Source organism: Eleginops maclovinus, chromosome 15 (assembly GCF_036324505.1).
Source record: "Eleginops maclovinus isolate JMC-PN-2008 ecotype Puerto Natales chromosome 15, JC_Emac_rtc_rv5, whole genome shotgun sequence".
NCBI classification, from domain to species: domain Eukaryota; kingdom Metazoa; phylum Chordata; class Actinopteri; order Perciformes; family Eleginopidae; genus Eleginops; species Eleginops maclovinus.
This window is the reverse complement of record NC_086363.1, coordinates 12,463,454-12,490,363: the sequence shown is the minus strand read 5'-3', so window position 1 is coordinate 12,490,363 and position 26,910 is coordinate 12,463,454. Positions and strand designations below refer to the sequence as shown.

Here is a 26,910-nt window from a genome sequence, read left to right as displayed (position 1 = left end):
TTCCGATACCAAGGCTTAGAGCCATTGCATTAAAGTAGTGAAAGCGAACATTAGAAATGACAATGTCAGGATTCCTGTGGGCGTGTTTTCGCAGGTGTATCCGCTCAGCAGCATTTTTTTAAAAAAGGGATCCTCACCTTGAATTTGGGCACGAAGCGAGTGAACTCCTGATGCCAGTTGTTGAGCGTTGACGCAGGAGAGATGATCAGGAATGGACCCCAGATGTTGTCTCTCTGTGTGAAAAACAAGAACAAGGAATCAGCTGGACAGCAGGTGCTCATTGTATGTGTGAGCAGCCCTGAAAACAGGAAGCCATGGAGGATGTCGGTATGCATCTTCCTCTTATGGATAGCTCATCACTTAGCACACATTTCCCCTAGATTCTACTTTATCTGCTCTGGGTGTTTTGAGACTAAACAATCTAAAAAGCTGGCTCATCATCTGTTCATAACAAGGAAAGAAGTGATGTGAGTCATAATTGAAGGGTCTCTCAAAAGGATGCAGGTGCAAAAAGAAGCTGGATATTACATGTTTTCGTAGGTTAGTAACAACAGCAGACAATCGAATATTCCACGCGCTTTTTGAAAGTGTTGTGATGAATGAAAGCCTTTGGCCTCACCTCTGCTAAGTGTGCCAACAGGGCAATACTCTGGACTGTCTTTCCCAGTCCCATCTCATCTGCCAGGATTCCATTGATTCCCTGCAGACAGAGAACAAAGGAGAAAATAAATCATTCATTGGGATTGAATAAGGACATTGCAAATATGGAATCATGTTGATGCCAAAACAAACCTGCAAAGTAAGACATCTAAACTTTTTAAATACTCTCATATGGGTGCAGAGAATTCCTGGTTATTCTAATGCGATACTATAAGTATAACCTTATGAAAACATAAACATTGATTAACCTTTAAGAATTGAACGGTTTAGGCCCAAAATACACTTCTGATCTCCTGCTAAATTATGAACCATCCAGAACGCTCAGGTCTTCTGGGACAGGTCTGCTTTCTGTCCCCAGAGTCAGAACTAAACATAGAGAAGCAGCGTTCAGTTATGATGCTTCAAATATCTAGAACAAACTACCAGGAAAAAAGTTACAGTTTAATTTACACTAAACTGTAACTTTTATACCTGTGTTATTCATGTTTTAAGTTTATTTTATTATCTTTGCTTTAAAAAGACTGTTTTTAAATGCCATTGTATAATATGTTTCCGCAGCACTATTTCGTAATGCTCTTAATGTGTGAATTCATTTCATTCTTATTTTTTTCTTTTAACTCAGCTCCCTAGTTATTGTTAATGTATTTTATTAAATATGTTTCTTAGATACAAAAGCAAGTACCTTGAGATGACGTTGTTTTTAAAGTGTGTTATACAAATTAAATGTATTGTTAATATTATTATTATTTTGTAAAGCATTTTGAGTGGCCTTGTGTTGAAAGGTGCTATATAAACAAACTTGCCTTGCCTTCAAGCAATTCATTCACAAAATAGGAAAATAAAAATGTACATTTCTAAAATAACGCCAATAATAAGGAAATAGAGAAACAATAAGCATCATTCACTTTGTCTCAAACCCTGAATAAAGGGTTCAACCTCAGTGTGACACAGGGCAGAGGGGCTACAAGCTAAAGGCTAACTTTTGCTGAGTTTATTTTCCTGAAAACTAAAGCTCCAAACGTCTGATGACTCAAACCCTTCTTTTGTTAGCAGGTACAAACTAACTTCTAAAATATAGAATACTGGGTTTATTAGGAAGTGTTTATATTCATGTTTTAAACACTGATTGTTGTGCCAATTGAGTGTTACCGGAATAATGTACCTGTTCATAAAGGTTGGCCAGCCAGTTCATGCCCTTGAGCTGGTAACCCTTGAGTTTGCCGTTGAAGATGGTGGGCTGAGGAATCTCCTCCCCCGCGTGGATGGAGGGGTTGGAGAGGCTGTAGCTCTCTCCGAACCCTGAGCCGGCGCCGGTGGACGGGCCGACAGCCACGTGGAGCGAGGCACAGCGACTGTCCTTAGCCTCCTCGTCAAACATCCGCGTCTGCAGGCAGAGAATGGAACATTAGCAGAGTGTAAACACGGGGAGTGTGTGTGGAATGGATGAGTGTGTGCAGGCATCAACTCACTCTCTCCTGATGAATCTGGTAGGCTTCTTTAGCATTCCTCATCGCCTGGGACTTGTAGTAATTGCTATCTGAAACCGTACACAATCCGCCGTGAATAAACCAAAATAATTCAATATTTCATTTCTATACCACAAGTTGGGAGGGAAAATATGAAATATAATCTAAACTAAACAGGCTACAAATACACTAACAAATGGTTTATTTGGCATTTATTCAGATACACACATATAGCTGGCTACAGTTCCCCAAAGGGACCAGTAATATTGAGTTTCAATTTCAAACTGATTGAATAAACTGGACCGAGTCGTTCATACCGTAATCCTCCTGTCCCATGTTGACCATCACTCCTCCTCCGATGTCGATCTGTCTGTGTCCCGCGTTGTCCTCCAGCTTCCTCAGAATCTCCTCCTGAGCCGTGTCTCCGTCCGGACCCCCCATGCTGGCTTTACCGCCCATGAAGTGAGCATACAGCTCCGTCTGGGTGATGAGGAAGTTCAGTTTACGCTGCTGGCGCTTGGCCTGCGAGAGACGGGAGAAAAGCAGGAAGAGAAGGAATACCCTTTAATATCACCACCCTAAGTTTTCTCAGTTATGTTATGCTACATCTTTACACTTTACACTAATACTTTTTATCATGTTTTCAGTACTTCTATTGGTACAAATGTAATGTGTTTCTGTCTTTATATTCTATGTTATTATTGGAAACAAGTTTTTATGTAATCCACTTTTAATTAAGTATGTGCATCTTTTTTGAACACAGAGCATTTAGTTTTTTAAAAGGCCAACAAATGTGTATTAAAGCAGACTATTTTGTGTGATAAAATCATATTGAGAATTTAGGAAGTGATTAAATCTATCTTTTCTCAATACAATTAGACTTTCTGACTTATTATAGTTGTTGGGATCTTAAAATATTCTTATTTGCAACTGTGCAGAAATACCAGCTTCAAACACAATGGATAGCCTAGAGATTTGCAGCGTTCAATTGTCGATTGACTTTTCACATTTCGAATGAAGCAAAACTCTTTGGTACAACCTTTTTCTAAAAATGTTTCCCCTTTACGTTACGAGGGTATGTTTTCAGTCAGAGCTGGCTGATGTGGCCAGGCAAAGAGAAGTTTAGGGCTCTCTGCTGGGGCTGTTACCTCCGCAACCCTGACGGATAAGCGGGAGAAGATGGATGGATGGATGTTTCCCCTTTACTTTCCACCTACTTCTTTCATCTCTTCGTCCAGTTTCCGCTGCTCCAGAGCCTCCTTCTCCGCCCTCTTCCTGTGCTCCTTCTCCACTTTGTCGTATTTCTTCCAGTAGAGCATCATCTCCTTGGTGAGGCGGCGGGCCCGTGGTAGCGTCTCCTTGCAGTTCTTCTGGGCCTGGATAGCAGCACGCCGGACCTCTCTCATGCACTGATGAGCCAACTGAGATGAAACGAACAGAGCTTAAATATTCCACTTGAAATAAAATGAATTCTTAATCAAACAAAAACAGAGATGTGAAGATTTACTGTACAAAAGGCTCTAGGCATTTAATATGTTGACTTCTCCGTTTCAGGTTATGGACTATTACTTTGTTAGTTACGAGACCTACGTCACACTGAGCGCGATGCGCATCGTTTACGTTTTATTCCGGTGCGCTCTTGGTAGTAGCACGTCTTCCCGTGTTGCCGAAAGAAACCCTGTTTGTTTCAGTGTTCGTCCATGCGAGAAAGTAAGTCGTTTAGTATGATGTTATTCCCTATTATAATGAATGGAATATGTTGGTGACGTGTACTACTTGTTATAATTATTAATACGAACATAGTAATACGAGCGCTTACCGGGCTGAATGACGTTCGTCAATCTGCGCACTTATGTTATGTACGTTCGTTATAATGTAGTTACATACTTGCCTGTAGTACTTGTGGGTATATGGTTATGTATGTATGTAATATTCTACATTCTCCGTGATGCCGTGAGTTTAGCCTGCTACGCTAATATGTAACGTAGTTATGTGCGTGCGGGTTAAGTCGGAGTTTGTACTTATTATTTGCATGTTCTCTTTTGTTTCAGAACCACACACACACACACACAAACAAATCCCCTGTAACCATACGTCTGTTGCCCATTGGTGTCTTAAATATACATCAATACAAGTGGTTGAATCATCCTGTCGTCGTCTCCTTGCCTTCTCCAACATACACCTCATACCCTGAACATCCTGGCCGTGAAGCAGTGTTCTGGCCGACACTCCAGAGTGTGTGCGATGACAAAACTTGAATAGTCCTTTACTGTCCTACACATCCACTAACCCTCACCCACACTTACCTTTTTAGCATTGGTCAGTACTAAGTTCTTAGCAGAGGTCTTCTGCTTGAAATTCTGCAAAATAATAACAACAGACTAATAAGACCTTTAAAACTGAATGTTTTACTTTTTTTTTTTTTTAAAGGAAATCGCTTTTGACCGTTATTTTTGTCACTGTTATGCATACACACCTTGGGAATCTCCTTTTTAGCGATGCTGAGCCAGACTTTACGCCGCCTTGCGTTCAGCTGCTCAATGGTGAGATGCTTCTTCTTCACTATGGGCAGTGGAGCATCATGGGAAAACTTTGCGAAGATCTTGGTGATATAAGGACGCCCGTCATCAAGGAACTCCCCCTCTCCCCGTTTCTTCTTCTTCTTCACCTTTTTCAACTTAGCTAAAAAATATAGAATGAAAACATGTATATTACCAAATTTAAAAACTTGCTTGCTACAATAGTTATTTATCTCTGGTTATTCACGTAACTGTGATTCTAAAGGATTGTTGTTTTTTTGTCTTTACCCTTGAATTTCTTCTCATCTTTGATTTTCTTCTTCCTCGGGCCCAGCAGGTGGCGTTGCTGCTCATAGAAAGGATCATGAGTAGAGAGGAGTCCAGTGCTGTAGTACTGGTATTGGTGAAGCTGCAGGAAAAAGGAAAACAAATTTGATGATTACATTACAAATGGTATTCTTAATATCACCAAATGCTTTGTTTACGTGTGTGTGTGTGTGTGTGTGTGTGTGTGTGTGTGTGTGTGTGTGTGTGTGTGTGTGTGTGTGTGTGTGTGTGTGTGTGTGTGTGTGTGTGTGTGTGTGTGTGTGTGAGAGAGCTTTTCCTACCTCCCGGTCAGATTGGAACTTGCTCTGATGCTGCCTAGTGAAGCGATGGAGTCTCAGCATGTCCTGCAGCTCGTCCCGAGACAAACTGAAGTCGGAGTCATCCGAATCCGTGTCGGAGTCTGTGGTGTCGTCACTCAGCAGGATACTCTGCCGCAGACAGAGGAGGAACATGGTAAAAAAGGATACAGGATACAGAGAAAGACAACATCTGTACTGATCTTTTTAATTCAACTTTATTGATAACTCAAATACAGCTAAGCAGGTAAAAACCATTGCTAAACGGTATGGACTGGGAGCTCATTTACATTCCATAACCACAAAATATATCGAAGGATTATAAAAAAACGATAAATTAAGGAGGCACAATAGTTTATCATTTATTTGACATATCGTTCGATTTTTGGCAAGAGCTTGACTTAAAAATTATAATAGAAGGTAAATAGCCTGAGATATAAGTAAGAGTTTGGCTTTTTCTGGTCCTTTTACTTTTTGATTTATAAGTATGGATTACAACAGCTTACATTTTTCTCCATTGAGTGATTTACAACAACACAAACATGACCATTCTTCTTGGGTTTTTTTAAGATAGATGTTTTGCCAAGTTTTAAACCACTATGAAAATATATGAGTTATATGTGTAATCCATTACTCAACTGCACGATTACATCCATAGTACAATTCACAACATCTCTATAAAATACCTTCAGCCATTTCCTGTTCTTCTTCAGCTTGGAGAAGTTGTAGAGGCTAGCATTATCTGCCTTTTGGTCTGTGGAGTTAACAGGGGGACAAAAAAACATCACAATATAAATGTGCGTGAACTCCCGTGAGCGGTTAAGCAAAACCAGTGCGTACTAACATATGCATAACATAAAACAGTTTTTCTGTTTGTACCTTTACCCTGCAGCAGGACTCCGTTGAGGGGCTTCTCCTCTGAGAGCCCATCCTCTTCCTCACATGGCTCACTCTTCACAGTCAGAGCTGTATGCTGAGTGGGGGGGTCCAGGGATAACCCAGTCCCCAATCCTCCATCGCTGTCATCACTGTCATCACTAGAACATGACAAGTATGCGGCTGTAAGCCCACTCTTTGCAGCCTATAAATATAAAATCTTCTCTTTGGATCTGGTGGAATGACTACTGTATCCATGACAGTGGGGGCACATTGTGGGACAACATTAGATACCTATGAGCTGATATACTGGATGGAAGATTGCTAGAATATAAGGCAACATGGACTACTGCAATATCCAAATTGCAGTAGGTGCAATGTTTTTAAAAATATAATTCTCAACAAAGTATAGTGGTGTTTTAGAGGAGTCCCAGCTCACAAAAGGTATTCAACATATCAAATAAAAAAAGTCTTGTTTGGTATTAGCCAACTTTCAACTGTAGAATGTTATCAGGAGCCAAAAATGGATACGTGTATGCCCACCCAGACTCTACTCTGCCCATACCTGGTGGTTATATCTCCATTGAAGATGGCGGCAGTCTGGCGCAGGAAACTGTCCAACCTCAGGGATCTTTCCAAGCGCTGCAGGTAGAGAGGTTTGGCCAGCCCAGAGCTCCCTGGTGCCCCAGCCTCAGGTCGGCCACCCTGCCCAGACGCCATGCAGCAGACACCTCTGCCCAACAGGGCAGTGCGTTTACTAAAAAGAGAGAGAAAAAGAAAGCCTAATCAAGCCCTATATCTCAAACTGAGTCATGACTGGAACATTGTCATTTAGTCCAAAAATCACTTTTGTATAGCAGTATAATATCATCATTGTATGGGACTTTATTCAGCAAAACTCAGTCTAAACATTGGACCTACCTTCTCAGTAAGGGATGCCATTGTTCTTGATTCCAAGATTAAAGATCAGACAATGGTAAAAGTGCCCTACAAAAGAAGAAACCGCAGTCACACACTGATATTCACACATGAAAGTGATATAGTGTTTTCAAAGGCGGGTAGCGTTCTTTCATGTGTTGTCTTCTGCACAATTCTGACAATGAAAATGCTCATAATTTTCACAGAAAGTTTCCATATTGAAATGAAATGAAAAAAAGCTTTCGCAACATAACTATGCATCAAACTGAATTAATTGTACATGATTTGCCATCATGTGTATGATGTTAATACTTCATAGTAGAAAATGCATTGATTCAGCTTTCCTTTTTATAGAAGAATTTCCTATTGATTGAATAACACACTAGGCTAGTATACTGCACTATTTTCCCATCAGCAACAGTTGGATATGTGGTTTGAGTCCACCAATTCCACTATAACATTAAATTTACCTGAGTGACCAAGTGTTACTACAAACTATTTTCATATCAGTAACAGTTTATCAAAAAGGTCATTTGGATATACTTTATCTATCATATTTGAGTGGTTTGAGTCCATCATTTAAATATCAATTAGTAACCAATTTTGTGATTATGAATGTAATAAGCTCCAACGTATTGTCCAAGTTATGATTTAATGTATGAGTGGCAAGTGATGTTTTTTTAAAATAATTAAATTATGACAGTGAGTGACGATTCGGTTGTCCTCAGTAATTACTTCTCATTAGGTATTCACTTTACTTTGATGCAAAGTTCACTGTCGCTTGTTAGCGGATGGCAGAAACTAACGCAAACTAAGAGTTCCGACGCTCTTTTCGGAGCAAAATGGGTTGTTATTAATAATATGCACCTTGTTTTGCTATTGCGATGTTATATTATGATTAGGTCGCTTGCAAATCCAAGATAGGGTTAGCCAGGTTTGCTAGCTAACCTTGGATGGTGCACTGGGTTGTAGCTTGCAGGCTAACGACCGTTAGCTGCCTTGCTAATAAACACAAGTAGCATTGCCTCCGATCAATGATAGTAAAGGGTCAAGGTGCTTGTATACACACACGCACACTGACAGCCAAGTGGTTTAAGTATGGGACACTAAATATATAATGAGATTTCATTTCCCAAGCATCTAGCCTTTGTTACAACAGCATCCTTGCTATCGCTTGTGTAGCTTTTCATCAGAAACGTTAGCTTATCATTTTGACACAGACGTCCTCTCACCATTAATATGAAGTATTCAAATAGGGTCTGTCTCTTTAAGGCCACCACCTCCTTGCCTAAACAATGTATTAAGATGATATTGGTTTAATGGCATTTCTTAAACAGGCTAGTCGCGGTGCAGCGAGAGCAAGGCCCTTCGCCCGCGCTTCCCGTACCCATGGTTCGGCCACAAGCGGGGACTCGGTAGCCTTGCGAACGAATGATCCCCATGTTTTAATTCTTTCTCCCTCCCGGCCATCTTCCCCCGTTGCTCCTTCGCCATAACAACCACCAAGGAGTCTCTCACCTCGGCCCCGTGTCCCCTTTTGCGTCTCTCTCTCCGCTGCTGCCGACTCTCGGTTCTCTGACTCCAAAATGGCGGTTTGAGGCGCCGAGCGAGTCTGTGAGCTTTGAGTCGGCAGCAACAGCAGAGAGGCGGCCACTTTCTGTTACTGAGAGAGCAGAGACACGACGCCATGGCGAGGGTACAGCAAGGAGCAGGCGTTATAATCAATCTCAGAGAGAATGACGCTCTCCCGTCTATGTCTCCGAAGTCATGAGTTTGACAAGAAATACCAGCGGTATCTATCGTTAGTTTAATTAGATACATGTCTATCATATATGTCTTTTGGGGCGGTATATGAACAATTTATACAAATGCATCGATTAAATTCCGATGTCGATTAATAGTGTCTACACACAGCGAAGATTACCGAGCTACGTCTGACGTCATTATACGGGAACTCCGTTTGGGATACCAAGAGTAAAATGTGACCATTGTAAACTTATAAACTATTTTCAAGTGTTGGTAGTGAACTCCAGAAAATTTGAAAAGAATGCATACTTATTTTTGTTTAAATGTATGAATATGTACTGTGACCTATAGAGGTAATACATATGTGATTCACAAATAAGGCTAATCATTGTTTGGATCCAAAAAAAGCTTGCTGTACAAGTAGCCAAGCTCTAATTTTCCAGATGCTTTACTATTATACTGTATTAAATATTCTGTGTCTTGCTGAATGTGATGATGCATGGTGTCCTCCTCCAGGGAGCTTCAGCCCTACAAAGAAATGGTGAAGAAGGAGATTGATTTTTTTTCTCAGTCCAGTCAATAGTTAAGATAATGTGTTAAATATTTATTACATTTAAACAACCAAAATATCAGTCCATCCATACTGACAAGCTGTAATGTGCCACAAATTAATTGCAAAACAGTGAGTATATAAACTAACAGTTTGATAATTTGCCCCACGTTAACTAACTAAGAGCTGATAACGGAGCTGTTGAAGTGCAGGTTATGTTTCCAATAGACAAAACAAGTGCATAGCCTAAAGTCATTTATAGATGTATAGAGCAGTTATATCTGATTCTAGCTTTTGAATTATTTTCTGCCGTCATAATGAGAGGTTCAGGCACATTGTATGCACTGTACAGCCCTGGCAATATTATACATCAGTACATCATGTCATCATGTCCACTTTTTACTAGACACCCCATACAAAGTGCAAAGGTCTTTACATCTGCTTCATATACTTCCAACGAAATAACAACTGAATCCGAACAACAGTAGGCAATCGGGTGAATGTCTTTATCCACTGAATGGGTCAGTCCTACGGGTGGAGCAGTTTCATCAACATACAGGATGGTTGTCTGTCATGTCTTTTTCACATTGAGAGCAATTGAGGCCTCATTTATAACCAGCTGGATTTCTCCTCCTCAAATTTCTGTGGATCAATGAAGGGCTTGTCGATGGACTTAATCATCAGTTCGCCGCAGTACACACATTCCGACGCGATGATGTCATCCATGTCTGATTTTATCTGCTCGCGGCTTGTGCCAGCGTTGCCCTTTCCCAGACTGGCGGTGTCTCCTTCGTCCTTGAGCGCCGGGCGATGTCGTGACTTGGAGGTTTGCGTGGTTGCGGCCAGCTTTTTCTGAAGCTCCTCTAGACGACTCTGCTTAAGGGGCGTCAGGTGAGGGGTCACTTCCTAGAAAGTAGAGGAATGCAAAATGTGTTTAAGATCAGTCGACGCTTTATAGTCAGTTCAAGTCTGATATCTTTCTTGCGTCTCAGCAGTTTCATTTGCAACATCAACAACGATAACTTCACAATCAATATCTTGAAGACCCTTTAATTTACATTTAATCTGGAATTTTACTCTATATTCAATTTGAGGACTGATAAGCACAATAGAGGGCTTCAGATCTTCAAAAAGATCCTCGGACCCTGTATCTGATTTAATTGTAAAATGAATGAAGGTTTTGGCATCTTTTAACGTTTAATTTGAAATAAATTACAACCGTGATATTTTTCTGGTTTTGACTAAACTAAGAAAAAACATAATTTGTGGAGTTGGACATGTTAAATATCGAAAAGCAGTATGGAAGCAGCCTCTGGAGTGACCTGGAACAGGCAGTCGTAGTGGAACATGTGTCCACACAGGAACAGATAGAAGGGTCTGTTGAGCAACGGGAAGTCACATGCAGCACACTTTTCTTGGGAATCCACAACGCCATATTTGTTCCTCATTTCCTGGATGTCCTCTCGGATGCGTTTAGCACTCTCCGTGGCCTCCTCCATTTCCTGCTTCAGCTCCTCGATGTGCTGGTTGTACTCCTCCAGGGAGCTGCAGATGGCCTCCTGAAAAACCAGAATGAGCAGAGGATGAAGTGCATTCATTTGAAACAATAAACAACATTTTGTTTGTAATTTCTTATAGTTTAAGCAATCTTTACATCATTAATTAACAATTGTAATGTAATTAAAACATGGATATCAAGGTTTGACACCTAGGTTCACGGTCAAGGGCAAGTCAAAAAGTATTGGCGTTATGTTTATGATTATCTTGTAAAACAGGAAAGGAAACTCTTTGTTTCCGACCTTAAAATGGTCAATGGTGACAAAGTCTGGGAAGAAGGGCAGGATGTCTTCAATCTTGAGCAGGTTGCAGCTGGATAGACAGTTCATGGCTTTCTTCACATCTTTCTCCTCCTGCACCACATGCCGCGCGATCTTCAGCCAAAGCTTCTTCCTCAGCTCCTCGTCATCTTCAGGCAGGTCCGCACACGTCTTGGCCAAGTCTACATCTACCTATGGACGATAACCAAATTGCAAGTTAGTGGCATTGATCAAATTCTGTCAAAAATTGATGATTTGTTTACTGCAATAGCGTGCATTATTTGTACACGATAGAGTGGCATCTAACGATTATTTCTTTGATCGATTAATCTGCTAAATATTTTCTCAATTTGGTACATAAAAAATAGTTTGAAAGTAATGAATAATGTCCATCCCAGTTTCTTAAAGTCCAAAAATGGTTCATATTCAGTTTAATATGATATAAAAATGAGAGAAGTTGAAAATGTAATTTATTTGACAATTAAGCATTTTTCAACAAAAAAAATGTCCATTAATTGATGAATCGAATCATTAAGAAATTGCTGCAGTTCCACATGCAATGCTGACCCAAATAAAAGACCCCACTTACTTGTAAAGCGAGATCCACTGCCTCCTCATACAGCTCCATAATCCGATAAACCAGCACACAGGCTTTGAGGTAGCCATTTTCAGCGCACAGCCTGAGGGCGTACTTTAGGTCGTAGTGGATCTCTGAGGGGTGCGTCCCCGCCTGTTTCAGATACTGCAGCAGTGAGTCCGGCTTGTACTTGGCATAGAGCGACAGCAGGTAGTTATGGATGGCCTCCTCCGTCACGGTCAGCTTGTACACGCAGAACTCCATGTAGCGGATGGTTTCGCTGATCTGCTGAGAGCTGCCCATCTGGCTGTAGTTCATCAGAGCCGGGATGAGCTTCTTTGGGTCCAGCCGCTTGCCCATTTCGATCCACGCGTCTACCACTTTTTTGGGAATGTGCTGCATGAGGACCGGGGAGAACTTGTAAAACAGCTTCTGATCGCAGTGCTTGGAGAGCACATCCAGAGCGGCGCTGTAGTCGTCGTGCTGGCAGTAGTGGGAAATGACTCGCTCGTAGTCCTGCATGACGACCGAGAAGTACACCATGTCGTCCACGTTGCCGTGGCTGGCCAGCAGGTCGTAAATGGTGCTGCGGTTGTTGTACAGACACTCCTTGTGCTTGGAGCTGCTGAGGAATTGTCGAAACTCGTCACGGGTCTCCTGGAAGATGACGCTATTGCCGTCGCTCTCCAGCTGGCCTAGGCTGTTCAGGTAGAGCTCGGCGAGCCATGTGACCAGCAGGGTGATCTGCGTTCTCTCGCTCTGCTTCAAATTATTCAGTTTCTTCAGTAAGAACTCCTTCAGGGCTTCTTCCTGTTTGGCTTCGATGAACTTGAGCGCTATCTCTCAAAGTAGTTCTGTGTCAGCGCATAGCACTTTGCGCTGTCGATGTACCGCTTGTTCTGGAAGCAGTGCTCGGCTTCCTTGGCCAGAACCATGTCCATGCACTCTGGCCGGTCACGGCAGTACTCCTTGGCCAGGTCGAACTTAGTCATGCTCATGTACATCTGCCAGACGTCCCTGGCCTCGCGCTGGATGTGGTACCGGAACACCGCCCGCTCGGTGTAGATCCACACCAACCCTCCAACTGGGTCCTTAATCATCTTCTTAAGGGTGCCAAATTTATCCGGGAACAAATCCTCATACACCTCCTGTCCATTCAGGGTGCAGATGGCCTTTACTCGATCATGGAGCAGCAGCAGGAAGTGGAACTGGGTCAGCACGATGGAGATGGGCTTGTTCAGATTGATGTCAATGTCAGGCGTGTACTCCCATACCTGTGTCATCAGGGGAGAGAAAATATGGAGGAAGTGAGCATAAGATAAGGATGGAATCAATGTGGAGACGGTAGAGCTATTATTGAGAGATGCATTAGTTTCAGAGAGGGATGCATGATGTGGGATTGTTGCTGATATTTTCAAACTGGATGAATTTCCAATGCCGATGGTAATATACGCATATATTTCTTTCCATCTAATTGCATAGAAATCAAATCTCTCCTGCAGTTGAAATAACATACTTATTATACAGTGTTATTAAACCTTGTGTTACTGTTATGGCCCACTTGCAGTTTCAGAAGGTACATATTTCACTAGTCGCATCTTGGCTATCCGCTTTGAACACTTTAAAAAACCTCCACACTGCAAATATTTGTTTTGGGACCAGCTTCATAACCAGTTTGGGTCACATGCGCAAATGCATTGTCTTTTTTTTTATGCCTGTGATATCGTAGGAAGTGTTGAAATCTGACTAACGCTGACATTTCATTTTAAAGTCTTTATCTCAGTACTGATGACGTGCCAATTACATCAGGAATGTTTAATTACCTGCACATCACTCAGCAGGGAATCAGGCCTGACATAGTCCAGCTGACCGTAAAGAACTCCGTTACCCATCATCCAGCCGAACGACTTTGGGGAGTTGCGGAGCTTCGGGGTGTAGAAGGTGATCTCGCTGTAGCCCATGTTGGCTGGGAACTCCTGGAAGCTGGGCAGCAGGTCCTGGCTCTGGCTGAAGATGGAGCTGAAGCCCTGCTGCTCTGACCCCTCTGCCAATTTACCCACAAACTGGAACAGGCGTTTGCGGGTGGTGGCGATGATGAAGTACTTGTTCTCCGAGCCCCCCCGCTCCACCTCCAGGCAGCAGACTGGTGCAGGCTTCCCATCCTCCTCCAGGGAGTGGACCTGTCTCGGCAAGAGAGTATGTTATTGTTATTCCAGGAGTTACAAATAAAATGTGTAGGATGTTTTTTTTTACATAATAACAATACCACTTAGTTAAAATCACATACTAAACACTGCAACCCACACAAAACAATGTCTGTACCTGTCTGAAGTATTGATCAGGATTGGTGTTGAACAGGCTGCCCTCAGTTGCAGAGATCTCCGCCTCAAAGATGATGCCTTGACTGGTGCCAACTAAGACAGGTCCTGTGTTGGTCTCATTGCCCAGCTGCTTGTTCCAGCCCACGCTCTCGATTAGGTGGCCTCTCCAGCGGGACAGACTGCGCACCTTCTGCGTGTTCCTGTTTAGGTACAGACACTCGCTTGTGCTCAGGCAGATGAGCAGATGGGAGCCTGTGGTAGAAAATATGGAGGAAAATACAGCTGATTAAGTTTACATTGTACATTTATATTATATTTTCATTTCATATTCCATTACATTGCACTATTTACTATCTGTATATTTCTTATTTTTATTTCTAATGTTTTGCTATGCTTCATATTGTATTGTATTTTGCTGCGGTAATGAATACATTTCCCAATTTGGGATAAATAAAGTATTTCTGATTCTGAAATCATGGAGTAGCATTGAATTTGAAATGAACTATGGAGAAATTCCAATGCAATTGTGTAGTACCATGTTCGTTTGTATATAAAAGAATAACAAAAATATGTGTGTCATTTATAAGGAATGACTTGCAGCTGTATAGTTAAAACACTGCAAATCTATTGATTATAATATGATCGAAGGTTGACCTACGGAAGTCTTATTGTAATTAACAATATGTAAATGTAATGTCTAAATATGTCATATTGGCAATGTTTTTAAAATGTCTGAATAAGCACTGTGGTTTTACTCACCAGTGGGGTCCAGGAACAGTTTGTGCACTTTACTTTCATCTTTTCGTCCTAATTCAATCTGATTAGGTTGATCTGGCTTGGCCAAATCAATTCTGTACAGAAAGGAACATTAGTATCAGTATCTTGTATCAATACCAAGGCTCCAATAAACAACAGCTTACAGCAGATGAGTATCAATCACAAGGAACAACAACCACTACCTCCAGGTAATTCAATCAAAACCGTACAAACACCAGTGGTCGTTAACAGTGTGTTTAAAGGGCTTATGATAGTTTTATTTGCCTCAGCAGGGTGTCCTTTCCCAGACTCATGCATAGCTGATTGTTGCAGACTGCAAGATGGTTTATCCTCTCAGGTGGAGTAAAATCGATCCTCTGCTTGTTGAATATCGGCTTCTCTTCCTCGAGTCTCACATTCACAAAGCCTAATGTCAGGGAACAAGTAAAGCACGATAAGCCATGGAGTTAACAAAAGTGTATTTGAACATTCCTTAAAAGTTACACCAACGTTATAGCACCCTTGGCTTGCATGTAGCTAGCTAATCAAACGGAGCACCTCTAATATGGGGGCGTCCTACCTGAATGTGTTATCCCGATGTTGGCATTTGACAGGCGGTTGTGCTGCTGCGAAATCGTCCTGGTGTTTTGAGAGTCCTCGTACCCGTCAAGAATTGAAGCCATGGTTTAAAGTACCTTATTTCCAACTTGTTTTTCTCCCTGGTAATAAATTCCCTACATATACGATCGCTGGCAGAGAAAGAATCCTATAAATGTTTGCTAAACGGCTAGCTAGCTAACACAACCTCCTCCCATTCAGGGCATGCAAGAGCATTTCCTCTCACCACGTGCATCTAAATTGATAAGCAAGATGTTAATATGCTATCTGAAGCTGCCGTAAACATGTAAATATGCTACATTTCACTCATTCATGCTATCAAAACAGCTAGCTTAGCTTCCGACTACACAACACAGTCGACACAGATAATCAGGTGACACAAGGAATCATGTGATCAGATTAATGTAGCTCTTATCTTTGACACCAGGGGGCGCCGTTCGTCCACACTTTTTGTGAATGGTTTGTGATGAGATGTGGAAAATTAATCAGAGATTCAGGAATCCTTTATTTACAGCGCGGAAATTTACATTTGTTACAGCAAATGTGGCATGGACAAGAAAAGGCAATAACATGATCATAAATAATGCATATTCTTTGTACAAATGTCATCATGTGGAAAACACACTGATAAACCTGTGACAAAGTTTCAGGTTGAGTTGTGCAAAAAGTAGATTACAATTTGTATTTGTATATTCCTCAAATGTCAGGCCCTAGCAAAAATGCAAATACTTCAAGAATAAATTAAAGATTAATAAAATAATGTATTTAAGATGTGGAATAAGAAAATCATAAGAACATCTATCTATCTATCTATCTATCTATCTATCTATCTATCTATCTATCTATATCTATCTATCTATCTATCTATCTATCTATCTATCTATCTATCTATCTATCTATCTATCTATCAATCATTATTATTTTTTTATTTCTCTCCACGTTGTTCCTTTCTTTTTTTCCTCGGTGGGAGTGTTTATGCAAATCACAACCTGTCCGATCACAAACTTCCCCTAAATGCGTACCTCCCCACACATGTTCCCTTCACTTCAGAACTGGATCGGCAGCCTCCCAGTATGTAACTCAGTCTATCAGCACCAGCACCCAACCGACTCTCAGTATCTATTCTCACCGTCACAGATCCGTAAGGGAGGAGAGAGTCTGCATTCCCAAAGTTTAATGTGCAGCTCGACATGCCACCTCACATGGATTACTTTTACCACGAGACCCGAGTCCCCTCTGCTTGCGGGCTGACCCGGGAAGATGAGCTGGAGCCCGGCGTGATTAGCTGCATGCTGGTCGGGGACGGAGCAGTCGGGAAGACCAGCATGATCGTCAGCTACACCTCCAACGGATACCCAGCAGAATACCAGCAAACTGGCTTTGACGTGTTTTCTGGTGAGTGATCATACACTGTACCTAGACTTTAAACAGTGCCACACAAAATTTAGAAGTAAGATAGTGTGATAAAAAATTGGCTTTGATTTCCATGCTGGTGTTTATGCTTGGGTTGAGTGTTTACTGACACTCACAAAGACCATTATTCAAAACGTTTTAAGTGTGCATGCATTTCTTGTTTTTATGTGTGTGATTTAGTTTTTTTTTTAATGTATTATGTTCTAGAAATTACTTTGTCACAAGGCATACAGTACCAAATAAAAAATAGATACAACTTTATGACAGAAAAAAACTGTCAACAAATCCGATAAATGTCTGAAACATTAGAAATATGTCTAGAAAGTGAACTGAACTGACTGATACTAACTGATTCATGTTACTTATTTTTTAACAGGTCAGGTCCAAGTAGAAGGATCCCCGGTTAAAGTTCAGCTACTGGACACTGCTGGACAGGTAAGACTATCTGTTTGTTTTTCAACAAGATAAAATGCCACCACGTTACTTTTAAAGGGTGTGTTTAGTGAGCTTTTTATAGGACCTAATTCACATCTGTTTCCTGACAGTGAGTTAATTATATCAAGGGAAGTGATACAAAGTATAAAACCCCCATTCCTAATAAAAGACACAGATTTTTTAAGTTAAATTCAAGATGAGTTAAGAAGGTACAACTTTCCTGGCTTCATCCGTGACTCAGTAACATGATTTCACAATGTTAATAGATAACCTCTTTCGGTAGTGAGTCAGCGTCTTTCACTCATTCCTCCATCATGTGTGCACATAGTTTGACTGACACTAACTTTCTGTCTTTATTTTCCATTCAGGAAGAGTTTGATGGATTCAGAGCTCTGTCCTACGCCCACACGGACGTCTTCCTCCTGTGCTTCAGCATGGTCAACCCCACCTCGTTCCACAACATCACCAAGAAGTGGGTTCCAGAGATCCGGTTCTACAACCCGTCCGCGCCCATCATTCTCGTGGGGACTCAGTCTGACCTTCTGCTGGACGTGAACGTCCTCATCAATTTGGACCAATCGAATGTCAAGCCAATCCCGAACTCCAGGGCACGGAGCATGGCGGACAAGATCAGGGCTGCAGACTATGTGGAATGTTCGTCGCTCACACAAAAGAACCTGAAGGAGGCATTTGATGCAGCCATTTTTGCCGCCATTAAGAACAAAACCCAGAAATCTAAGAAGAGGAGATTTTCCGACAGACGCAATAAAGCTTTCTCCAGGTGCAGCTGGAAGAAGTTTTTCTGCTTCATCTGAACTCATAAAAAGACCCTGTGGGTTGTGGACAAAACTTTAATTTATTAATATCAGTTATTATATGTTGTCAAGGCTCTGATTTATGGCAATTAGGCCTTGTTCCCTGTTATGTAATTGGCGCCCATTGGTGCAAAGGGGAAACAGTACATGAGCAAAGTAAACATTGGGAACGAACATCTGTGGGGACAGCAGAGAGGATTCTGGGTCATTCTCAACCAGGGTTTTCCAGCAGACACTCAGGACAGTGTTATGTTTTACATTGTATTAAAATATTTGATTGTTCCAGGGCAATAGTAAAAACCATATCAAAGTGTGTGAATGCACGAGTGGTGTGAGCCAATCGAGAGAAGAAGGGCTGTGAATTGAGACTTTGAAGGAGCTTATCAACATACAGCCACAGAGGAGAAAGCAGAGGCCGTCATGTAAATTACGTGAATTTGCATTTGGGGCTTTGCTTCTAGATGCAGCCTTTAATGTGAGCGGGAGAGAAACAGAAAGTGTCTGTGTTTGAGCAGATGGGCGTTAGCCAATACTCTGTTGTGTTCTCGCTGTCTGCCTTTTCTGGCCTATTTATATTCAGCAGATGCAGCAAGTTCAGGTTGCAGTGCGAGGTGCCACATTCTTACCTGTGTGTGAATGCTCCCCTGGCTGATTTAGATTGGTGTTAATCAGCTGACAATGTTATCAGCCCTGACATGTATGTTTGATGGGATTTTATCATCTTTCTTAAGACGTGCTTGAAAGAAACAGCAGGAATATTTGTCCAAACAAATGTATTTCCTCCATTCTCGGATCAGCACAGGAACTTTGTTTGAAAATCCTCTTGTCCTACTAGAAAAGTTGCACGGGAGTGGTAATCTTTGCCTTTTTGTCCCTGTCTCTCATTAATCTGCATCTATAAAAAGCAAGCCCTGCAGGAGTCTTGACTCCCACCCTTTGGATGCTCCTACCAACACAGCCAGCCTGGCATTTTATAATTTGCCCCTCTTTTGTTTACATGCCCAATACAATCCTTATCTCCTCAATAGCCCAGTGTAGGGCTGAGTCTAAGTGTAAGATAATACCCCTTTTTCAAAAAAGAACTTTCCTCTATGATCTATTTGCTAAAGAAAGTCAGATTGTACACTCCATTGAAACCTCTGAATAGAGCCAACAGTTTTACTATACTTCTTGTGGAAGTTACTTTACTGTATATGCTATTTTGTTTGTCAAAACAGGTTGTGTGTCATGTTTATGTATATGAAATATTCAATGAGACATGGATTTTAAATGCATTTACTTACTCCACTTATGTTACATTTATATGACTGTAACAAATGAACCATCTCCTTTGTTTGTCATCTTTACATGTGGGAGTGATGCAAATAAAATGAAGTGCAAATTCAACATTCTGCGTTATGTGTATCTTCAAAACAGCTCACTCACAATGTTATGTTTGTGTATTTCACACGCAATTATTTATCGAGTATTTAGGTAGCGACTGCTTTAAATTCAAGGAAGAGAATTTAAAAAGGCAGCCATCAAAAGTGGGGAGCATTGTTCTCTGCGGGGTGTCTGAATAATCCTCATCAGCACTCCAGGTACTTTTCCTGAACCATCTTTTGCTGTAAGGGTATGATAAGTAAGGTCTGGCCTCCAGCCGTGCCGTGGCTTGACCAATTCTAATGCAATCCACATGACTGCTGATGAGGTTTGGCAGTGCCGTACTGTGACTGATGGCTGTGAATGATTTTGAAAGGGTTGGAGACATGGGAGTGTGATTGATTCAAAATCACTGATTGAGAAGAAACAGAAACAGTGTGCTGGTTTATCACAACAATAGAGAGGACATACTGTCTTGAAAACTTGACAACATCATTGATGTTTGTCTGAAAACTTGTAGAAAGTTTTCTAATACCTGCATTTGCACTTGATCAGTTTTATAACACTGTTTTTACTTTACCTTACATCTTTTCAAAAATTATGTTTTTTTTTGTTCAAAGTTATGTTTTTGCTGTGTTTCGGTGGGCAGTAGCTCGGTCTGCAGGGACTTGGCTCGGGAGTTGGAGGCTTTATGGTTCAAATCCCCAACAGACCTAGTCAGGAGTGTGAAGTGGGACTTTTGAGACACATGTAACGTTCCTTACTTGTTTTAGGAGCCTGGGACATAAGATTTTCGCTGTGAACAACAGCGCTGTAACTGTTGTCCACGTGACAATAAGGCCTTATCTTTGAATCTTGAAAAGTTTGGCCATGAATACTTCATAACTTCTTTTTATGCTTGTTGTACAATTACATGTACAGATGAGTCTTTGTACAGCCAACTAAAGTGACCACAGAGAGAGGTATCAAACTGAAGCTGGGAGTGTTTGCGAAACACTTGTGGAGCTGACAACATTGAATATGCATTTGTTTCGGAGCAGAGAGGATGAGTCACAGATGAGCATGAGCATAAAGATGACACACTGGGCCCAATACATCAGCAATCTGTTTGCCATTAGTCAGTGTGCCGTCCATCATGCTGCCATGTGTCAGGGTTCTGTCTAAACGGCTGTTATAAATGGGTCAAAGTGGGACATCCTTCGTCTCCACCTAATGACCTTGTATGGAAAAGTTACGCTGATGCAACTGGACCAATGATGAACTCTGATTTGACCCTGAGGAACATTTAGTGCTAGCAATGACAGTTTGAAAAGCTTGATCCACCGCAACTCTAAGAGTGATACAAGAAGAATATATGCATATAATATGTTTAGACTAACGGTGGAAATCAATGTACATTGTGAAAGGGGTTGCTATTAGGGTAGAGAGGCTCTCAAAAAGTTCTGCCCTGTGCCAGAGGCCCTGTCATTCAAAGGTAAAGACAGGGAAAAAATTATTTGTAAATCCACTCCATTATTTGGATCTGCTCCAACACTTAATGGGATCAGCCTCTGGTGATACTACACCCTTTCACTAAGTTTTAATGAAAATTGACCCAGTAGTTTTTGTGTATTCCAGCTAACAAACAGATAAACAAGCCAAACCTTTTACAGAAAGGAAATTATAACCCCACAGTTCCCCTTACCTCTAGGTAGCTTTTAAGCACATTTCAAGTGAATTATTCCGTTTTTTTACAAGCTACAAGTTTATTGTTCTTGTTCACTTTAACTTTTGTGTATCATTATTGTTTTTTTCGAAGCCAGACAGCCGTTTTGTGAATTAACTATGTCAACAACAACAAAAAACAGCTCTAACTGCAAAGCCATCTGCTAGCTGGTAAACTTAGCGTAGCCATAGCTATTTCGCAGCTAAAATGCTAAACATTGCTTCAGAGACTGTTGCAGCAATATTTTTGCATTTGGAGTGACCCTGTAAGTATAGACAGACAGCTTTAAGGCCTTAGTTGTTGTTATGTTATTGTTTTTTAAAGGCCTGACAAGAAGTTGGGGTATCACTGTTTCACCTGTTTTCAATCAATCATAAAAGTTTATACTGGGTGTATGTTTTTGCAGTAAAATTAATGCTGTTCGTCTTTGTGTGAGGTCAGGTGAAGGTCAGGAGCGCTACTAAAGCCATTAATATCTTGACAGTTAGCAGCCCTAGGTCGAGGCAGGCCATGAGACTCCTTTAAGAAGGACACTTAAATGTCATGTGTTATTTATGACTCTTTTCCACCCGAACGGCTTGCCTGTCCTTCATTCAAAGGCCAAACACAGATGTTCTGCAAGGATCTTTACATTAATACAAAAAGGTATATGTTTACACATGAAACAAACACAGACACTGACGCAGTTGCGCTAATTGAGCAATAGTGTAGGCCGTGTCGGACAGGTTTTAGGTTCCCAGGAGTTCAATGAACTGTTCCTCCTCCTCTCTTTCTCTTCTCATGTTAGTCATCTATTTTTCTCATCTCGACACAGGGCTGGTCCTCCTCCCAGGAGCTCCTGCTTTTAGCGATTGTGTCAGGAGTAGTCAACCAGCTCTTCCTCTGGCTCACGGCCAGTTTCACTCTTGCTGGGTTTCACTGTAGTCGAAGATTGGCAAGCAGGCCTGGGAATCAGCAGGTGCACAGACAGGTTCGCCTGGCTCAGGACAAAGCTCATTGGCTCACCACTGTTGCACCTCGGTCATCCAAATTGGCAGTTTGAACAGTTTTGGCACGTCTCTTTTACCCGTGCACAAAAACTGTGATTTTTGATGATGTTATTGTTGTATTGTGTCCATTACTGGTTGAGTTTGAGAGCCTATCACAGGTGTGCGCAACATAATTGGTGGCATTGTTCTAACAAAAAAAGAGAGAATTTATGTGCATCATGTACATTTTGCATTTTTTTATTGACGGAATATTGTATTAAATTAAGCTGAAAAACATGAATGGATATAAAGTTTAATTGCGTACTGTTTTCTTTTTTCTTGTGTAATTCACCTATATAACCATTTGCATGACAAAAGCCACCCTGTCAGTCATATAAGGTTGTTTAATGAGAAGCAACCTCCCATTATTTCTGTCAAAACATAAACTGTCAGTTTCGGTGATGAGCAAAGTCAGTGAGAATTGTCCAAGTTCCTGACTGTAACTTGCCTGGAGGCGACAACGATTGTTTTTGTCCCACAGTCAACAGTGGCTCCCTGAATCTGCTGTGCTGTGCATTCAAGCAGTTGGGTAATACATGTTGAGGTTAAGTTGCAAACAAAGTCTACACCCATTGATAGTCACAAGCTTAGTTTGTTTTGCAGGACTCTTTAATGACATTTTCATGGGTTTGAAACACACCTGGTTCATTCAAGGCATTATCGGAAGCACTTCTTTCTACTGTGTGTTTGCCTTTATGTTTATCTGCAGTTGTCAGGGGACATAATGACTTCAGTGTCAATGACTGCATGATCAAAGTTGTGTACAGCTGAAGGACATGCAGCTTTGAGATGAAACAATTTAAGAGGGCACTTCACAGTTTTGGGAACGATGAGGTAATTAGCACAATAAACAGACAATCTCCTTATATCACTGATGACCCAAGACATTGCTCTATACAGCTGTGATTTAAAATGTTGTGCGTCGTACCAAAAAAGGAGATGGTTTGTATACTGTAAACTGTGCTTTCACTGTATTCACAACCATACACTTATTAGTTAAGTAATTCTATTATCCCAAATGCATCGTCAGTGCATGCACATGAAAGAAAAGGACATAAAAACAATGCCCCATTATAGGGTAAGGAAAGCAACACAGCAAAAGACAGACAGAATACACAGACGCAGTACTATGCAGCACCAGCCTGCAGTGTTTATTCAAATGCTTCAGAAGATACAGTCATAAGGAGAAAAACAGTATTAAGAAATGTATCTGCAAAGGTAAAGTTGGCACTAATGAGGGTGTGCACCACTGCTTTAACGCATGTCACAAAACAAACAAGACAATTATTAGACTAGTGAATCATACAGTAGCTTAAAACAACAATGTAACAACAGCTTTGGGATGACAATGTTGCAAATGAAAGCCCTAAAAACTGTATATTATTAAGTGTATATTGAGTAAATAAGTAAGTGATTATGTGTGCATTTCCCTACAATATATAACAACAATACATATAAAAAATAAGAAATAGGTATGAATTTGTGTATACTACACTTTATAAAAATGAATATAACATAAGAATATTGGTTGAAATGCACAATATAAAACAATAATCAGAGTTAATTCCAGAATATTGCACAGTTGAGTCCTGCAGAGAGGAGAGAGTTGACAATATTGTGACACTCTTACTGTCTTAAAGCAAGTCTGTAATTCATCATAAAAGCAATATAGAAACCACACATTTCAGATGACATTGTAATTTCTTCAGGGCTGTAGTTTATTGTGAAATCATCAAGTCCTGTCTGTTATAGTTCTTTCTTTGATGAACAACAGATGTAATCTCAAAGTCTGAGTGATGGTTTACTCACTAAAAGTGTCAAAATCTTATCAACTCACTGTTCTCACTTCAGGACATATCTACTGACCCATTGTCCTGAAGATCACCAGCAAACGATCCTATTATCTTTTCAGAATTAAGAGCGGGACTCATCTGTGTCAGATCTTAACACCTTCCATCTGATTTGAATGAAAATAGTCAAATGCAATCTGTTGCAAGGAGTGACGCAACTAGGTGGTATACACATTGGTTGTGGATTGAAAAACTACTGACTGAAGTTCAAATGTACATTTTTGTCTGATGAAAGTGTAAACCATTTTTCCAAGACTATTGTGATCCAGGAATTGGTTCTGAATTAATGTATCAAAACATAGGATTGAGAGGTGTTTGAAATGCAAAATTAAGTACTACACTGAAGATATGCTGGGTGAGTATTCTCGTTAGTCCCAAAGAGGCATATATTGTAAGGCCAAGAGTATGATTATAAAGTGAAGATGGCGCTTCAAGCAGTACCATTGAGTTGTATTTATACAGTTTATCGAGCTGCATCTTAATCCTTACCGAAACCGGAGAACAGATGGACAGATAAACAAGATACAACAATGTCAGTGTTTTTGTTTCATAGCTTATGAAAAGTGACAGTTAACCACATCTGATTTGAAATACTGGGGTGTCATTTGCATATATATGAAGATTGGGATTTGATTGGTTGTGAGTCTGTACACTGGGTGTGTCCAGGTCTGGGAAGCAAGGGGGTGAGGTGTTCTCACAGTGGCGTTGGAGGGGGGGTAAGGAGAGGCGGCAGGCAGGGGCTGTTGTGACATCCAAACAACACACAAGATGGCAGCGAAGCAAGTGAGGACATGATGCAAGTTCATACAACCCTAACTCATCAATGTACCCTCATCAACATGCGTGTAGATACACACACGCAGATACAATGTACACATGTACAGTTAAATGATGAATAATATTAGGGAAACTGTAGTACAGTTATTATGGAAAAAGTACTTACTCATCATTTCAGACCTCAGGACAGGCAGTCATTGATGACTATTTTACATGATGTCGTGTTATGAGTACATGACAATAGATACGTTTTGTTTCAGTTGTGAGAAAGCGAAAAGGTGTGTCTAGACTTGTTCAGTAGAGAGTGGCTGGTTGCTGTCCGGTTACTCAGAGAACAGTACATCGGCTTACTCAGCCTACTTATGTCACCATCACATGAGTGTGTCTATGTGTAGGGGCACATTTATCCATAAAAATATACAGTGAAGGAAATAAGCATTTAATCCCCTGTCGATTTTGTAAGTTTGCCCACTTACAAAGAAATGAAAAGTCTCTGCTGTTAATAGTAGGTTTATTTTAACAGTGAGACTGGTGTTGATCTTTACATCGAGAGTTAGATGCAAAGATCAACACCAGTCTCATGGTTAATTTTAAGCTACAGGTAGTTAGCTTAGCTTAGCATATTGACAAAAAGTCCAAAGAACTTGTTAGTTGTTGTGGGGTCGAAATTCATATCAAACTTTGTTTGAGAGAATAAATTTAACTTGGGCTTGATTCATTCTCAGATTACTAATTTTGAAATTAAACTAATTGAAATCACCCGATCACATTTATCTCACCTTTTGTGTCAAGAAAAACTTTAAAGACTTATTTCTCAACTACTACTTAGGATGTGTAAAAAGTAATACTAATTTAATTAATACAAATGTAGCATTAAATGGAAATAGTCAATTAAAGTAAGTACCTTAAAGCCTTATTTAAATGTAGTAAAATGTACTGTTGGCTAGTCATACAAGATGTTCTGATTACAAGAAATGATCACTCCTTCCATCTGTTTATCCTCACACATGGCTCATGATTTTCCTGTAATCATGCAGGAAAGGTCTGTTTTATTCTGAAAGATGCTTAATTAAGCAGAATGATCGATGTAAACAGGATATACACTCATAGCTCTACGCATGGTGTTGAACATTAGGCAAACATTGTTAATTTATACCATGTCAACACAAGCTGTAGTGACGTAAAGCGGGCCTGTTGATCTCAAGAAAACAACAAGAACCTTAAGCTGTAGATTAACACAGAAGAGCAAGACACTTAAATAACACAACCACAACACTACTGCGCTGGAACCTTGGCTGTTTGATTTATTTCTTTCAATTCCATGCTCATTAAGTGGTAAGAAGACCGCAGAATTGACAGCGAAGCTGTTTGGAAAAATATTTCCTTTGAGGTACAGAAGTCTTTTGGGAACTGAGCAGAATTGTCGCAGAACAGTGACGCAACAGAAACTTGCGGCAGGGTTTCCCAAGAACCCAGTAAATAAGAAACCCAACAAAATAAACCTCAGGAGTATTCCAGGAAACGTGGCCTTCACTGGTAACACCAAGTAAATCTCAGATAACAACTGTAATAATAAGATATAAAGTCATTTTCATTTTAAACCTTGTGGCATACAAAACTTGGAGGCTACAGCAGGTCAGTTTTAACTCCATGGGCCTCACTTGAATTTATAGGCAGGGTGCGATTTGTAGGGGGGGATGGTGAGGATTTCCCCCCCTCTGGTTTTCCTATCCCTACCTCTGCTAAATTATTTTTATCTCCGGTGGGGACAAGGATTTTCCCCCCCTTGATAGCGATGAATGCAACTTAACTGCTAGACTACTTAAACTCTTGAAATCTAACGATCTTCAGTGTCAGAGTAGGCTATTCAGCAGCCTTCTGGCAGACTGCGCATATTTCGGAACGTCATCGAAAACAAAAACATTGTAACATTTTAGTGCGGGAACTTTGCAGGAAAAACAGCGCTGATGCAAACATGAAACGCGTTCAGAGCAGCATATCGTCCTACTTTACGGGACCAAATAATAAAACAACGAAATTAACACCTGAGAGTGATAGCGCAAGAAATTCGCTGGAGG

The 26,910-nt window shown here is 40.8% G+C and overlaps 4 protein-coding genes across 14 annotated transcripts in view; 2 read left to right on the top strand and 2 right to left on the bottom strand.

Moving 5' to 3' along the window:
* ino80 (INO80 complex ATPase subunit) overlaps window positions 1-8,727 on the bottom strand; it is a 39,888-nt gene extending 31,161 nt beyond the window's left edge. For 6 of the 11 annotated variants that reach the window (XM_063902441.1, XM_063902444.1, XM_063902447.1 and 3 more), the window contains exons 1-15: window positions 8,581-8,723; window positions 7,066-7,131; window positions 6,710-6,901; window positions 6,148-6,305; window positions 5,955-6,022; window positions 5,254-5,400; window positions 4,934-5,054; window positions 4,603-4,808; window positions 4,433-4,486; window positions 3,344-3,547; window positions 2,444-2,648; window positions 2,130-2,197; window positions 1,823-2,044; window positions 620-700; window positions 138-233 (exon numbers count right to left, since the gene is read on the bottom strand). In XM_063902441.1, coding sequence (XP_063758511.1) covers window positions 138-233; window positions 620-700; window positions 1,823-2,044; window positions 2,130-2,197; window positions 2,444-2,648; window positions 3,344-3,547; window positions 4,433-4,486; window positions 4,603-4,808; window positions 4,934-5,054; window positions 5,254-5,400; window positions 5,955-6,022; window positions 6,148-6,305; window positions 6,710-6,864 — 1,785 coding nt within the window. In that variant the 5' untranslated portion in view covers window positions 6,865-6,901; window positions 7,066-7,131; window positions 8,581-8,723. Of the gene's footprint in view, window positions 1-137; window positions 234-619; window positions 701-1,822; window positions 2,045-2,129; window positions 2,198-2,443; window positions 2,649-3,343; window positions 3,548-4,432; window positions 4,487-4,602; window positions 4,809-4,933; window positions 5,055-5,253; window positions 5,401-5,954; window positions 6,023-6,147; window positions 6,306-6,709; window positions 6,902-7,065; window positions 7,132-8,294; window positions 8,351-8,449 lie in introns of all 11 variants that reach the window. The other 5 variants (XM_063902446.1, XM_063902451.1, XM_063902452.1 and 2 more) reach the window with 3 other exon arrangements.
* The window catches only part of stx7l (syntaxin 7-like), a 235,768-nt gene that overhangs the window by 146,456 nt on the left and 62,402 nt on the right, over window positions 1-26,910 (top strand). The gene's annotated exons all lie outside the window — the stretch shown is intronic.
* Window positions 9,392-15,815, bottom strand: vps18 (VPS18 core subunit of CORVET and HOPS complexes). The gene is given in 10 exon segments (XM_063902468.1): window positions 9,392-10,264; window positions 10,681-10,917; window positions 11,158-11,367; window positions 11,765-12,597; window positions 12,600-13,026; window positions 13,576-13,932; window positions 14,075-14,325; window positions 14,833-14,924; window positions 15,115-15,256; window positions 15,410-15,815. Coding segments are annotated over 10 exon segments (2,949 nt in total). The 5' UTR covers window positions 15,513-15,815; the 3' UTR covers window positions 9,392-9,967.
* Window positions 16,489-19,496, top strand: rhov (ras homolog family member V). Its single transcript, XM_063902397.1, has 3 exons — window positions 16,489-16,842; window positions 17,237-17,295; window positions 17,664-19,496. Exons 1-3 carry the CDS (start codon window positions 16,638-16,640, stop codon window positions 18,108-18,110), a joined length of 711 nt encoding a protein of 236 aa, XP_063758467.1. The 5' UTR covers window positions 16,489-16,637; the 3' UTR covers window positions 18,111-19,496.